We start from the raw sequence: 13539 nt of genomic DNA on the forward strand, positions 1-13539 counted from the left end.
AGGCAGAATCCATTTCTCCACCTCTCTCCATCTCTCTCTCCCTCCATCTGTCTCTGCTCCTGCTTTTCTGTTGGCATTTGGCTGAAAACATTTCAGTTTGCAGAAGAAGAACAAGAAGAAGGGGGAAAAAAGGAAACTCTCCAGAGCTTGTGGCTGAGTGTAATGCCTCCCTGCCAAGTCGCAAACATCAGCGTGTAATTATTCTGACAGCTGCTGCACTTCAATTAACTGTAATGTACACCAGAGAAATATTATTAGTAGCAGTCAGGGAGGCTTTTTTTGCCAGCTACATGCTATATGGAGCAGGGACACAAACACGATAATAATCATAAACTTTTGCTGAAGCAAGATGGAAAAACCGTTTTATAATTGCAAACAGCAGAATGGTGCAAATACTGCAAAGACCCAAAGGTGCAGCAAGTCCAATAACTAATTGTTAAATGCTCTATTCTGAAAATCACCTTTGTTATAGAACATTAACCACAACGAGGTGTCTTTTACCCGAAACAATTGGCAGAAACTCACCATTAGTGACACTCCATTAACAAATACTCATATTTGAGCATCACAGCTGGTCGTCGGGTACAAATTTTACTCCTCTCACTCACACATGGCGGGTAATCCAATGTTTTTATGACTACATTTCTCTACAGCCGTGGTGTTTCCTTCCTCTTTTTGGATGGTGTGCTCAATTGGGGGTGAAGGAGTGTTAATGGCTCTATCGTGTCGTGTTTGCGAGGAAGAGAGAGCAGTGTGATGTGGGGAGACGGTAATGGCTTTCAAGGGACGTAGGCCTTCGTAGACGTACGGAGAGAAGTTATGACGACATATAAAATTGTACTTTAAAAACACAGTGAAGCTAGACGTAGTCGATCGGGCTGCAGCAGTAAAGAGAGCATCATCGAGTCTCAAATATTTATTTGTCTTTGGAAAGCTTATTGTAAGAGTCAAACATAACTGAGAGGGCGCAGACAGCATAGATGCATCTGCTGGTATGTCTGCATTTCTTTCTTTCTTATTTTCTATTTTAAATGCAGACTCTCAAGACAACACTCGACACTCTTGCCAGGTCTGAAGCCCAACCTGAGCCAAAGCGTGGCAGTGTAATTTCATCACACCGCTGAGAATCTGCAGGCACCCTCTGAGATCATAATGATGCCATTAAAGACACCAGAGTGCTCCAATGAAAACCCGCCGTTTTATGTTCAGAGTAGCTCCCACTTCAAACATTACACAGAAGTATGATGTCAATTGGTCTCGGATAATTTGGCTCAGTCGTGTAGCTGTCTATCTGAAGAATGTAACAATAAATACAACCAATGTTAAACAACATCTAGTTTGTTAGCAGGAAACGTTCATTACTTTTAAACAACCGACACAGTAAAGCACATGGTAAAAATATATGGGAGATACTTACACAAACCTAAAGCAGGAAGGGAAAGGTTTTTAGTTTATTGCAGAATAGACTAAGATTTAATGTCAGCACAAATGAGTCTTTGGCTGAATCATTTGTGCTGACATTGACCCAAAACAACTTTGCAACACAAAAATCTCAAAAAGACAATTTTGCAACCAATAAAGAATCAAATTCGAATTTTCACCTTAACTTTTTTGCTCTGTTTTGGGTCCACCCACTCCAGAGGCAAATGGCTAGCTCCTTAGCCGCTAAATGCTACACGGCGTTCATGAGCTTGTCACCAAGTTTGTCAGTTCGCTCAAGGCCATGAAGACATGCTAACGCTTTGTCTTCATGGCCTTGGTAGGTCCTTAGGGACTAGTAAAGTGCTATACAAATACAAGCCATTTACCATTTTACCATTCATCAGAGCATAACATCATTAGCGTTGAAGAAATAATAATTGAAGAAATAGACTAAGTTTTATGCTAGCACTACCTATTTATCTTGGCGCTACAGTTATTTGATTTTGATTAGCACCATGTCTGAATGTACCGGGGAAATGCATCCTCTTCAGAAACTTAATTTGTCAGTTTATTGTTAATTGCTAACTAATTAGAGTACTTGAGCTGCTTCATTTCCACTAACTGCAGGCTGTAAACTAAAACAATTAGCTAAAAAATGCTGAAATGCTAAAATAGGACACAGCGCCAGCAGCATGCAACAGAATCTACAACATTTGACAGCGCTATCAATAATTGTCTGTTTGAACCAAACAAATTAGAAATAATAATAATAAAAAGAATGCTTGGCGATCTGTTTTTCTGCTTCACACTTTGCTGGGTGTTTGTCCCTTTGGATAGGCCTGGAGTTTGTGAACCTGCACGACACATACACAGACACAAGTGCCAAAGTATCCAAACAAAGCGAGATATATATCCTTCCACTTGAATTTTTTACAGGTCTCCTGGCTGCCAAATGTAGGCGTGTTCCCAGCTAATATCAACAGTTGAGCCGGTGAACATATCACAGAGGGACAGGAGTAAATGGTGTGAGATAGCATGTAGCCTTTTCCGACTGCTGCCGAGGAATGTGAGCAAGGAATTTACAGCACCTAACGGGGACGCTTCTGGTACATGTGTTTTTCAGCTTTGAAAGCACTGAAACTCAACCTCCCCCGCTGATAGTCCTGAATTATGAATGTGGACTTTTTAGAGTGCTTTAATACACCGAACAAGTGCTACTTGGATTTTAGCCACAATTTCCAAAGTTTAAACTGCAGCCAGGATGACCAAAACCCCATTTTATCACAAATGTTTGCTTAAAGATTATTAAGTTATGATTGTGCATGGCAAAGTCATCAGTGTATATCCAAACACTCTTACATAAGAGTGTTTAGAGGAAAAACATACGTGAATTACAGCTTAAGCCGAGCCATCCAGTCTTCAAATACTGGGCTCAGAGCCCACATGTTGTCATTTAGTTACACTAATGATGATGTTAGAGTTCCTTCAGACTGAGTTTCCATAATTATTTACAGTCCCGGTTGCTCAAAAATGGGGACCCACACTGACAAATATGCGCATTATCTTTGGATTAACCCTACTCCCAGTGCAAAGGGATGCAATGCAGTCCTGACACTCAAATAAATACGTAGACTTTAAAAACTTTAAACCCCAGACGCAACACAAACTCATAATTACACACACACAGTTTAATGTCCTTTTCTTGTGTTTGTGTGGCCTCTGTGGATTGGCCAATTTGTACTGAAATCCATCTGAAAACAGCAGGATTTGCTGCCTATCACAGGGCACAGCACCGTGGTTTTGCTGGTTATAAGTAACTGTGTAATTACACGCATAAATTTCCAGAATCTCTTGGTAAAACATGTACTATTATTTGCTGACACGGTTTTTGGTAAAACCGCAAGGTCCACATGAATCATGTGCCTCATGTAGAAAATATGAGGGCATGTTGAACTGCTTAGCACAGACTGCAGTCACACCAAACAAAAAACTCACTTGTAAATCTAATGACCGCATTTGCTGATATTCTTTTCATGTGCAATCTCGCTCAAACCGTCGGGTGCTACCGCTGCTCTGCAAGCTTTGCCTCACAGACCCCTCCACAGAAGCGATTGGACGGTGGGGGGAGCCAATAGGCGGTGGAGCAGCAGGTTATTTGAACTCTCCTCGCACAACATCATCTGACTTTTCAAACATCATTCTCCTCTTCTGTCTGTCAACGTCTGTTCCCGAGAGCACCGAAAGAAAAGCAAGGGACACTTTTATTTTTAACCTATTCCTTTTTACACCAAGTCTACCAAGAATGGGAATCTACTGCCTTTCTTTACATCTGGGAGTTTACTGATGCACCTGTTGATTGAGGAAGACTCGGCGCGTTTAAGAATGAACAAAGTTGCTGTGATGAAGTCTGAGCTTCACTTGGACGACGACAGGAGAGCAGAGGAGAGGAACAGACTGAACTGTGCAGACGTACCTCAGACAAGTTTAGCAGAAGGACAGAGCGCGGACCTGCTGCGATGCCAAGAGTCCGCAGAACACAACTCTGCCATGAAGTACAGAAGATATGGGTATTTTATCATTTTTTTGCTTGTTTTTATGGCAGAAAAACACATTAAACCTATAAAGAATCTAAAATAATGCTGCGATCTCAGATCTTGTACTTCTTTGGATATCTACGCTTTGATTAAATTAATTGCATGACATAATTTAGTCAAATTTGACAGTGAAGTAGATCGAAAGTATTGCTACAGTGCTACAATCAGGTTACAGGTAAGCATGCTGGACAATGTTTGTTGACCTCTTACTCCTTCAGGTCCCGTCTGACTGGCGTAAAAGTTCGTCACAAAAGACAGGTGTTGCAGGACATGGCCCGGCCCCTGAAACACTGGTTATACAAACACCGGGACAACCCCTACCCCACTAAAACCGAGAAGGTCCTACTGGCTTTGGGCTCGCACATGACACTAGTACAGGTGAGACGAGCTCACGCAAGAAAGAAGAATGAAGCAAAAGTGATTTGAAAGATGTATTAGTGCTGATTTATGCGAGTCAGTGCTGTCCTAAAAAAAACACAGCGGCATCTGTGCAGGTTTCCAACTGGTTTGCAAACGCCCGACGAAGGCTGAAGAACACAGTGAGGCAGCCAGACCTGAGCTGGGCCCTGAGGATCAAACTATACAATAAATATATCCAGGGAAACGCGGAGAGGCTGAGCATGTGCAGTGATGACACTGACTCAGAGGGTAAGGACCTTCAGGGAATTAATAGTTTCTAAGTCATCAGACTGGATGTACCCACTCTCTCTTTTTTAATCATAGTTTGTAACATTTCATATTCACTGATATGAATCGATTCAGTGTGAAATCAGTGACAGCTTTGTTTCCTTTGCTGCAGATGAAGAATGTCCCTTACAGACTCCCATCAGCCAGTCAAACTTCCGCAGGTCATCATCCCACAAGAGCGTGCTGGAGAAACAAGGCAACATGCTCACCATGGCTGACTGCGCCAACAGTGACGACAGCACGTCCCCTCCTTCCAAGTACAAGAGCAGCTTACTGAATCGCTACCTGAACGACACCCTGCGGCACATGATGGTGGCAAAGGCCGATGGTGTTGCGCCAGCCTGCAAGAGAAGAAGCCACTCCGAGTCGTTCAGTTCAAACGAATGTGATGGAGATGTCGTCTCGCCGGCATCGTCCTATGAAACAGAGACCAACTTTGTCTACCACATGGGTGAGACCTGTTTCTTTTCTAACACAAATGCAATATATGTATGTGTTAATACAGGAATTTAGAAAGATGTGATGCAATATCAGCTCCATGCATCAATCAGCAATCAAAAACAGCACAGTAGTCTAGAAATGGTCGGATCTCCCCCCATCCATAGAAATTACTAAAGCATCTTCCTTGTTAATTGTGGATTTATGCTGAATGTGAGGCAAACTGACAGTTTAACTACCCTGTTTCCCCTCTGTTCAATTTTAACACACCACAGTGTACAGTAAAGTAAGAACAGAACGAACAGAAACTTCCACATGGCTCCTCTGAGCGCCCTGATATTAATAAATCTCTGGCACTCCACTGGAAGTCAGAAGCTCTGTGAGATTCAATTATAAAGTTAGAGGGAAAGTGGGAGGGAGTTTGACACCTGGGTGCCCTTTCAGACCTATAGGGAGCACAGCAAACTGACAAGCCTCGAATCCGCTAAAGTGCAAGAGCCAAAGCCTCTACAAACATTACTAATAAAGTCTCATGCAGACGCTGAAATCCCTCATTTTAAAATTGGATGGAGCTCGCCCTGGCTGCTGCTGCACACCGCAAATATCATTTCCATATTCTAGAATGTGCCATTTGTTCCGCTTCAGCTTCTTGCCATGGTGGAAATGTCCAGTCCAGTCTCAAGGACAATTACAGAATGTCTGAGACTTTATTCTTCCCAGGGTGAGAAGTGGAAACCTTGGCCAAATGCAGAAATGGAGCAGTCTGTCAGGACTACACCGGAGAGGTCTCATAGAGCGACTGTCGGTGCTGCCACTCATCTGTGAGACAGCGCAGAGCAAGACCACTAATATCCATTTGGCTTCCCCCTTTGGTGTTTGAAGTTGTGGCTTCGCTCTCTCGACTGCTATGTGCTTTGGCAGTCTGGTTCTCCCAAGTGTTACTTTCTTACTCAAAGTCAATCTAAATTTACATTACATTATAAAAGTTGTGAAAAGATTTTTGAAACCAGTTCTGCTCTTTAGCGCTTCTCTTTAGTTTGACTCTAAAATCAAAAAAGGTTCTGTTTTATTATGTTAAGAGTAGTTTCCTGGCAATCACCTTGTTCCAGTCTAAAGAAGTTATTTAATGGATAATTTTATTTTCTGTGAAAGCTAAATTAAATGTCATGGCTGACTTGAAAAACCTGGGGAGTAAATTACAGTCTAAGAAAGAAACATATGTAGATAAATAAACCACTGAACTTATAATCCACATGAAATATAATGCCTTGCCTCAACTGTTATCTATCTAGACAGTATAAAATAATGTAAGACGTGCCGCTTCTTAATCGCAAAAACTATTTTTAATCGATTAAAACAACAAAAAAGATATTTCGTTATTTAGGGGGTTAGCATTTTTGCCATTGCCACTTTGGTTTACTTTGGCAAAAGTTCAAATATTTAGGCTAGTTGTTATCAGCTAATGCTAGGAAGCTTAATTAGCTGCACTTATAAACTATTCAGTAAGTGTCACTCACCAAAACTGAAGCACAAACTTCTTGAATGGGATGTAAAATATAACAGGTCATATTATCTTTTAGATAAATCCATGTAAAGGAACCAACACCCATTTCAGTGACTTAAACCTAGCAAACAGCTCTCGTCACAATGGCCATACACCTAACTTTAGGTCTTACTGAAACCTTGAACAGTGAGATATAAATGAAGATGGGATAGATCAGTGTTGCCAACTCCTTAGTAAGGAAAACTGCTATTAAGATAATTGGTCATGCTTATGTAATTGTAACCTACATTGTAGGAGGGAGAAATAACATTGTGGAAAAGACATAAAGTGAATAAAAAAAACACCCTAAATGCATTTAGAATATATTTAGATCTACAAATTAAATTTCTTTTAGCAATTATTGTTTATTTTTATGTCAGAATTCCAACCCTCCTCCTTTATCCGGGCTTGGGACCAGCAAAAGTGACCCGAAATAGGCACTCTGGCGCAGCAACTTTGTGTGTTTGTGTGTGTGTTTAAGTAGTTTTAAACCTTGTGATCCACAAAAAGTAACAGTAAAAGAAGAACTGACTGCGTTACAGTCAGGGCAGGAGCTAATGCGCGATTCATTTGGAGTTTGGAAGCAAGGTGTTAACATCTCCTGCTCTGACAGCAGCTGGGGGTGACTGCTGCGTAAGGACTATCCGCCGCCTGTGAGTGCTATAGCACGGGTGAGGTACCCACGGCAGCACCCGCTGCTTGTTAAGAGTAAGAGCGATATGTGCTTTCACGTCAAAAATTCATTATAAGTCTCCAATAACACCAGCAAAAGTCGCCAGATTTGTCACTAGTCGCTTTTTAGAAAAAAAGTTGCTAAATATAGCAAAAAAGTCGCTAAGTTGGCAACACTGGGATAGATAAATGAAGACAAAATTAGCTATAGCAACCAAAATTGTTAGCTAGCGTCATGTGGCCATCGAAGGAATTGCGTCTTTTTGCACGTCCACATTTCGTCCTGTTTCAGCCCTGGTTGTGGCTACTTGGTAACAGATCAAACAATACTTTGTAGTGTTACAAACCTATACTAACTTCAGGTTAAAAACAATGGTTGATTTTCAACACTGAAAGGAATTCTTGTCAAATGACACATGCAACAGTACTGGTTGCTTACAGAAATGAATGTTCTTCTATCTGGCAGTCCATCATCAGTGAGTCAGGGCTTCTTTAAGCCATCCTACACTTTATAACGTTGTACTCCTCTTTATCTTAAAGTATAGAATGCCAAAACATGGCATTCCTGCATGGTGGAAAGACACAACTAAAGGAATATTACATTAGCTTTGTTAGCAAATGTAAATTCTTTTTTAATAATTTTTGACCAGTAATTATAGTTTAAATGCATTTTTCAGTCAATAAATCAACATTTTTTTGTTTATAATTCAGTTATCTGTCTCTGCATGTAACTAGTTAATAGGCAACACTATTTACAGAAAGAGTCCAAACAAGCTCAGTTATTTCGATCAACTTGAGCTCAGCTTAGCTGGTAGACATAGAATAATTCTTGAGGTCAACTCTATTTCCCAAAATGCTGAACCATTCCTGTAAGTGTGTAATATACTCACTTGAAATTATATTTCTTTTGGTGGTTCTTTGAGGTTTTCATGATGTCATCAAACACTACATGCAGCGCTGCTGAAATGTTTTTACAAACTTTTAATGTATCCCTGACGGTCATATTAAGGGTGTTTGCAACGTTTGCAACTCCTCTGTGGAGGTGAAGTGGAAAGTTAAGCTGCCAGCTTCATGACAGGCGCTAACACCATTAACACATTTAACTCTGCCCGGGAGACGATTAAAACAGTCACTAAACTCAAAGTGATTGGCTAATAGGTGATGCCACTACACACTAACCTACGAGGACACCTAAAAGATATCGGTTTATTTCCCACAGGCAGTAAAAGTCTAGTAGCAGAGTCTATGTTTGCAATGTTAGTATTGGCTGTGTAGTAATTTTCTATACTATATAATTTGACACTCACAGCAAGTTCAGTATTTCCCTTAAAAAGCCTGGAGGGCCATGAACTAGACTAGAATGAGGTTTTATTGGATGCGGAGCAGTGAAATGCATAACTAGAGAAAAAACTCACTGTGTTTTCTACCTGTTTTGTTTCTAGTGAAAGCATAGATTTGGAGAGTGAAGGTTTTTGTTTCGTATATGCTGTATTGTGGATCTGAATTATACATCTGGGAAAAAATTCATAATCACTGACACTGGGACATGTGAGCGGTTTTCAACTTATATTGTGGGAGAGCGCCAAGGTTTTAAAGATCTCATGTAGATATTAATTCATTGTCTGGTGATCTGTTAATATTTTATTACTAAATAGTATTGAGGTTTTGCAAACTTGTGACCACTAACCGCATCATTTTAACATGTCCACCATTTTGGACATGTGGCAATGTAGGATCAGGTGAATAAGGCACCAGTCATGCAGACCTAGAGACCGGTCCATGACCATCAAGCAAATGTATTCCCTAACCTGCATTTGCTGTGAAATCTATTGCTAAGAACCAATCATCCAGGCTTAGAAACCAGCCAGTGACAACCCAACAATTACTAGTCACTAGCAGAGTGTTGCGGTCTTCCGTAGTTTGTATAAAGCACATCGGCTTATCTGAAAATACTAACTAGCTACTCTCTGCAGTAGTGAAATAGTGAAAAATGTAACACAGACCAGAAATGGAGCCTGTGCTGAGACGCAACTTTTATTTAGAAGGCAAACGCTTTACATTTATAGTTTTCAAGCTTTGCTATCACTTGGCAAGTAGTTAGCAAATGTTTGTGGAAAATTTGGTATCATACACATTAATGGCCAAAGCCACATCTTTGTAACTAAAATGACCTAGTGCCAGCCAGCAACTTCCAACAACCAATCTCCAACCAGGCTGTTTATACAGAGTTTTCCCTCATGACCGGTGGCTGTATGTGGCTGTGGCACAACCAATATGACCAAAAACTCTCAAACAATGTGTACATGACAACATGCCAGAAACCTGCATAAGTTAGACAATGTTAACACAAAAGTTATGTTACTTTTTCGAATTTAAAGAAATTCAAATTTTATTAGTAGATTAGTAATACGTTTAGCATGGTTAGCTTAGCTTAGCTTAGCTTAGCATAGCCCAAACAGTAGGGAAAACAGCCTCTTTCCAAATGTAAAAATATTGCGTTTCTGAACTTATTAATTATACCATCTGTTCAGTCATACCATCTACACACAAAAAAACCAAATTGTAAAAACATCAAATAGAGTTTTACAGGTTAGGCACCATATTGTTTTTAACGACATTGCTATGTAACTACTACATGTTTCTAAACTTTGGCATTTATTGAAACAAATATGGTATATCCATCAAAAAGTGGATTTTGTTACTTCGAGACAGTTTTTACTGAGCTAAATTAACTCGCTTGCTTGCTTTAGTTTTATGGGCTATTTGCTATACAGACATTTGAGTGCCATCATTCTTGTCGTTGTACTCGGCAACAAAATGAAATAGTTTGTTTCTTTTTAATATGAAACCATCCCTTATATGGCCATAATTATGGATCCAACATGAAATGACATTGCATCACTGCGGGACAATGTAATAGCAGGGAGACGTCTCAGCAGCTTCATGTTACCCCTTGTAAAATTTTGTTGTAACTGATCTTTGCTGCAAATCTAAGACTCACCAGAGCTGAAACAATGTTTTTTCGGGGTAATAAATACAACTGAGGTACTAAACTATTTTACTGGCGAGGTTATAGGCTGAAGAACATTCGGTAGCAAAAGAAAAGCATAAGACAGCAAAATGATTTACTATCAACAAGTAGTTGCTTTTGGCCCTGGCCTATGTTTTTTCACAGTCAGAGATGGGAATGTTTCGGGCTGTTAGCATTGAAAGACTGTGTTTCACAGCAGACCTCTAATTTCCCTGTCTAGTCCTCTCTGAAGAAAAATCCGTTTTTGACCGGCTTCAATCTGCTCCAGTGAAAATAGGCAATATTCCAAAGCTGAAATGGAAAATATGTTTTACATATAATGCACACTTTATATGCTGACCACAAACAGAAAGCATGTAGCGATATATTACTGAGAAGGTTTTTTTTTTCTTCTCTTGCTCCTAAAAATGCCCAGATTGTTTCTATTTAGGGCACTGACAGATCAACTCATCCTTCTTTCTTTAACAGGTTTAGATGATGGTCGTATTCATTTATGTGACCCATATGGCTATTAAAAAAACATGAAAACAGGGTGTCCACAAGATACAGTGTACATTTAAGATTGTTTTCTCCCTCTTGAACGCTCAACACTGAACGGCAGTTGAATAGTTGAGGACAGACAGACCAATACACTTGTCAGTATGTTAAAATCCATCCAGAGACACAAACATATAAGAATGTAGTGCCATTCAGACATACACAGCCACACACAAGCCCATGGGTATCCACAAAAAAACATGTATTTATCACTAATATATGATTCCAAAGCTTAATCCAAACACTCATTGTCCCATGACTAAACTGTCTGTAGTTTCACTGCTGTCGAGTCGAACTGATTCATGGCACGTTTTGAGTCTTTTTATTCTCTTTTACAGATACAAGCGACTACAATTCAACTAAATGTGACAGGTAAGTTTACTCATTCATTACTGAATACATACATTTTATAATCTCACTGAAATCAAACCACTAATCATCTGACTTTTATAAAGAGATGCTTTTTTTTGTGGTTTTTTTTGGCTCTGGATATCTGAAATTGGCATTTAGATCATTTTTTTTAAAGGAAGGCGTGGGTGATAATAAATTATCTACAAATGATATGTGTATACTCTATATGTATGTATGTATTCACAGAGACCAGCAGCCGCTCAGAGGCCAGCAGAGACAACATGACCAAGGCTGGAGGGAAATCCACGCTGCTGTGGCTCTGACAAGCTTGGCCCAGGGGCAGAGCTGCACTGCAGACCAGAGCAGTGCTCCAGTGTCCAGCGCTGCCACAGGGCAGAGCTACACCCGAGGGCCTCTCTCTGTAGCAAAGACCACTATCACAGACGGGATGAGCAACACAGGATCTGCCTCAGGTCTACAGCAGAGCTGTGCCACCAGGCCCGCTCTCACCAACCGCATCATCCAGAAATCCTCTCATATCTCTGAGGTCCAGACTGTCAAAGTCTCACTGGCAAACAGTGTGTAGGCATTAAACATGTTGTTTCATACAGGAAAACCAGACGTCCACGTGCCTTGCGATATATATATATATGTACAGCCTCTGAGATCTTTGTTTTGTAATGCTGATTAACTTGTTTGTAACCATTTTTAACACTAACCTAATGCTGTTTCTAAGTTGTTACTGTTTTTTGCTATGTTCCTCTTGCCCCCCTCTGTTGCAGTAAGTTATATTAACTTCCAAGAGACTGGATCATCATCCAATGCTAATGTTTGACAGCAGCTATTTCAATAAACCTAATGTGAAATCTTTTGAATAGTCGTGTGCTTAGAGTAATTTCTATGCACATTTTTATTTTGCTGAGCTGTATTTAGTCTTAGTTTTCACGTGTGCAGACGTACGTGGTGAAGTTTTCCTGCATCGTTACACAAACTGGATTTTAAAAGGGTTGTACTGATGGAAGAAGAGTTATAGTGGCCCAGGGAGACAGTTCCTGGAGGGAACATGGAGGGAAGGCTAGAAACAGACATCGGCCAAATCCTATTTTCCTGTTACAAACTTGGAGCTGCCATATTAATACTTCTTTAAAAACAATGGTTCCATTGTCTGATGTGAATGCGGGTTTTCACAGTGATGAAACCACAGCATTTGGAGCTCTTTGAACTCACTTAAATCATTGTTTTTTACCTTATGATGCATGTCTTCAGTGTTTTAGCCAAACCATAAGTAGATGTTCTTGAAGAGTACTGGCCACACACTAGACATGGATAGCAGCTATCTAGTGAACAAGGAAGAAGCATTCAAAGAGCTGATAATGTATGATTTCCTAAAGATGCTAGTTTGTGCTAAAAGAACAGACACTGAACAAGTTACCAGAAACACATCACCCAGTGTGTCTCTGTGTTCTCTTCTCTTTCCCCTCACTGCCAACATTTGTGATAAATAGGTGCCCCTCCCTGGGCCACATTCAGCTGCAGGTTTCTTCCTGTTAAAAGGGAGTTTTTCCTTCCCACTTTCGCCAAGTGCTTGCTTATAGGAGGTTTGCTTGATTGTTGGGCTTATATTACTGTTGGTTCTTTACCTTACAATATGAAGCCCTTTGAGATTATTTATATAGCACCACTTCCCGTCAACAAATTTGTATATAACTCTATAGCTAACAAATCCCCATAACCATTTACAAAGAGATAGTAATGTTGTAGTAGTAATGTACACAGAGACCCCACCCAAGCAGCTCGAATGTAAGGTTTTTGTTAAGTTTCAAATGGAATTGCCCCTGTGGTGTCATGGAATAATAACGTAAGCTGCTCTCAATAGATGTGCTCTGTTTTAAAAATCAACCTTTTCATTTTCCTGGAACAGCAAAGATCACAATGAAACATTCACAAATGTTTTTAATTTATTTTATATTGAATGACATTTCAGGAATTCTATTTCCTCCACACACACGATCAGCTGCAGAAAATAAATAATGGAAATACCAAGTACCCTTCAGGCTTCAGAAGAATGTCTCGTCCTGTTGCATCTGGGGACATCCTGACATCAAGCTTGTAATCACATACTGGAACTTTTTTTTTTAAACAACATGATTAACTGGATTTTTCCACACGTCCCAGTTTTGGTCTGTTTTTTGTTTTTTTTTGTTTTTTTTGTTGCAAGGAATGTTTTCAGTCTTACATGTGCAGGAGGCTAGTCATCAACAAAG

At 40.0% G+C, this 13539-nt stretch overlaps 1 protein-coding gene across 1 annotated transcript; it reads left to right on the forward strand.

Annotated features, from left to right (window-relative positions):
- Positions 1-3518: 3518 nt before the first annotated feature.
- LOC148097775 (homeobox protein Mohawk-like) lies at positions 3519-11869 on the forward strand. The gene is made up of 6 exons (XM_087831962.1): positions 3519-3989; positions 4235-4394; positions 4511-4664; positions 4816-5154; positions 11263-11296; positions 11522-11869. The coding sequence occupies exons 1-6, from the start codon at positions 3766-3768 to the stop codon at positions 11859-11861; spliced, it is 1251 nt and encodes a 416-aa protein (XP_087688088.1). The 5' UTR covers positions 3519-3765; the 3' UTR covers positions 11862-11869.
- The last annotated feature ends 1670 nt before the right edge of the window (positions 11870-13539 follow it).

The sequence above is a fragment of the Neolamprologus brichardi genome, chromosome 18, assembly GCF_056152115.1.
Source record: "Neolamprologus brichardi isolate AB-2024 chromosome 18, ASM5615211v1, whole genome shotgun sequence".
Lineage (NCBI taxonomy): Eukaryota > Metazoa > Chordata > Actinopteri > Cichliformes > Cichlidae > Neolamprologus > Neolamprologus brichardi.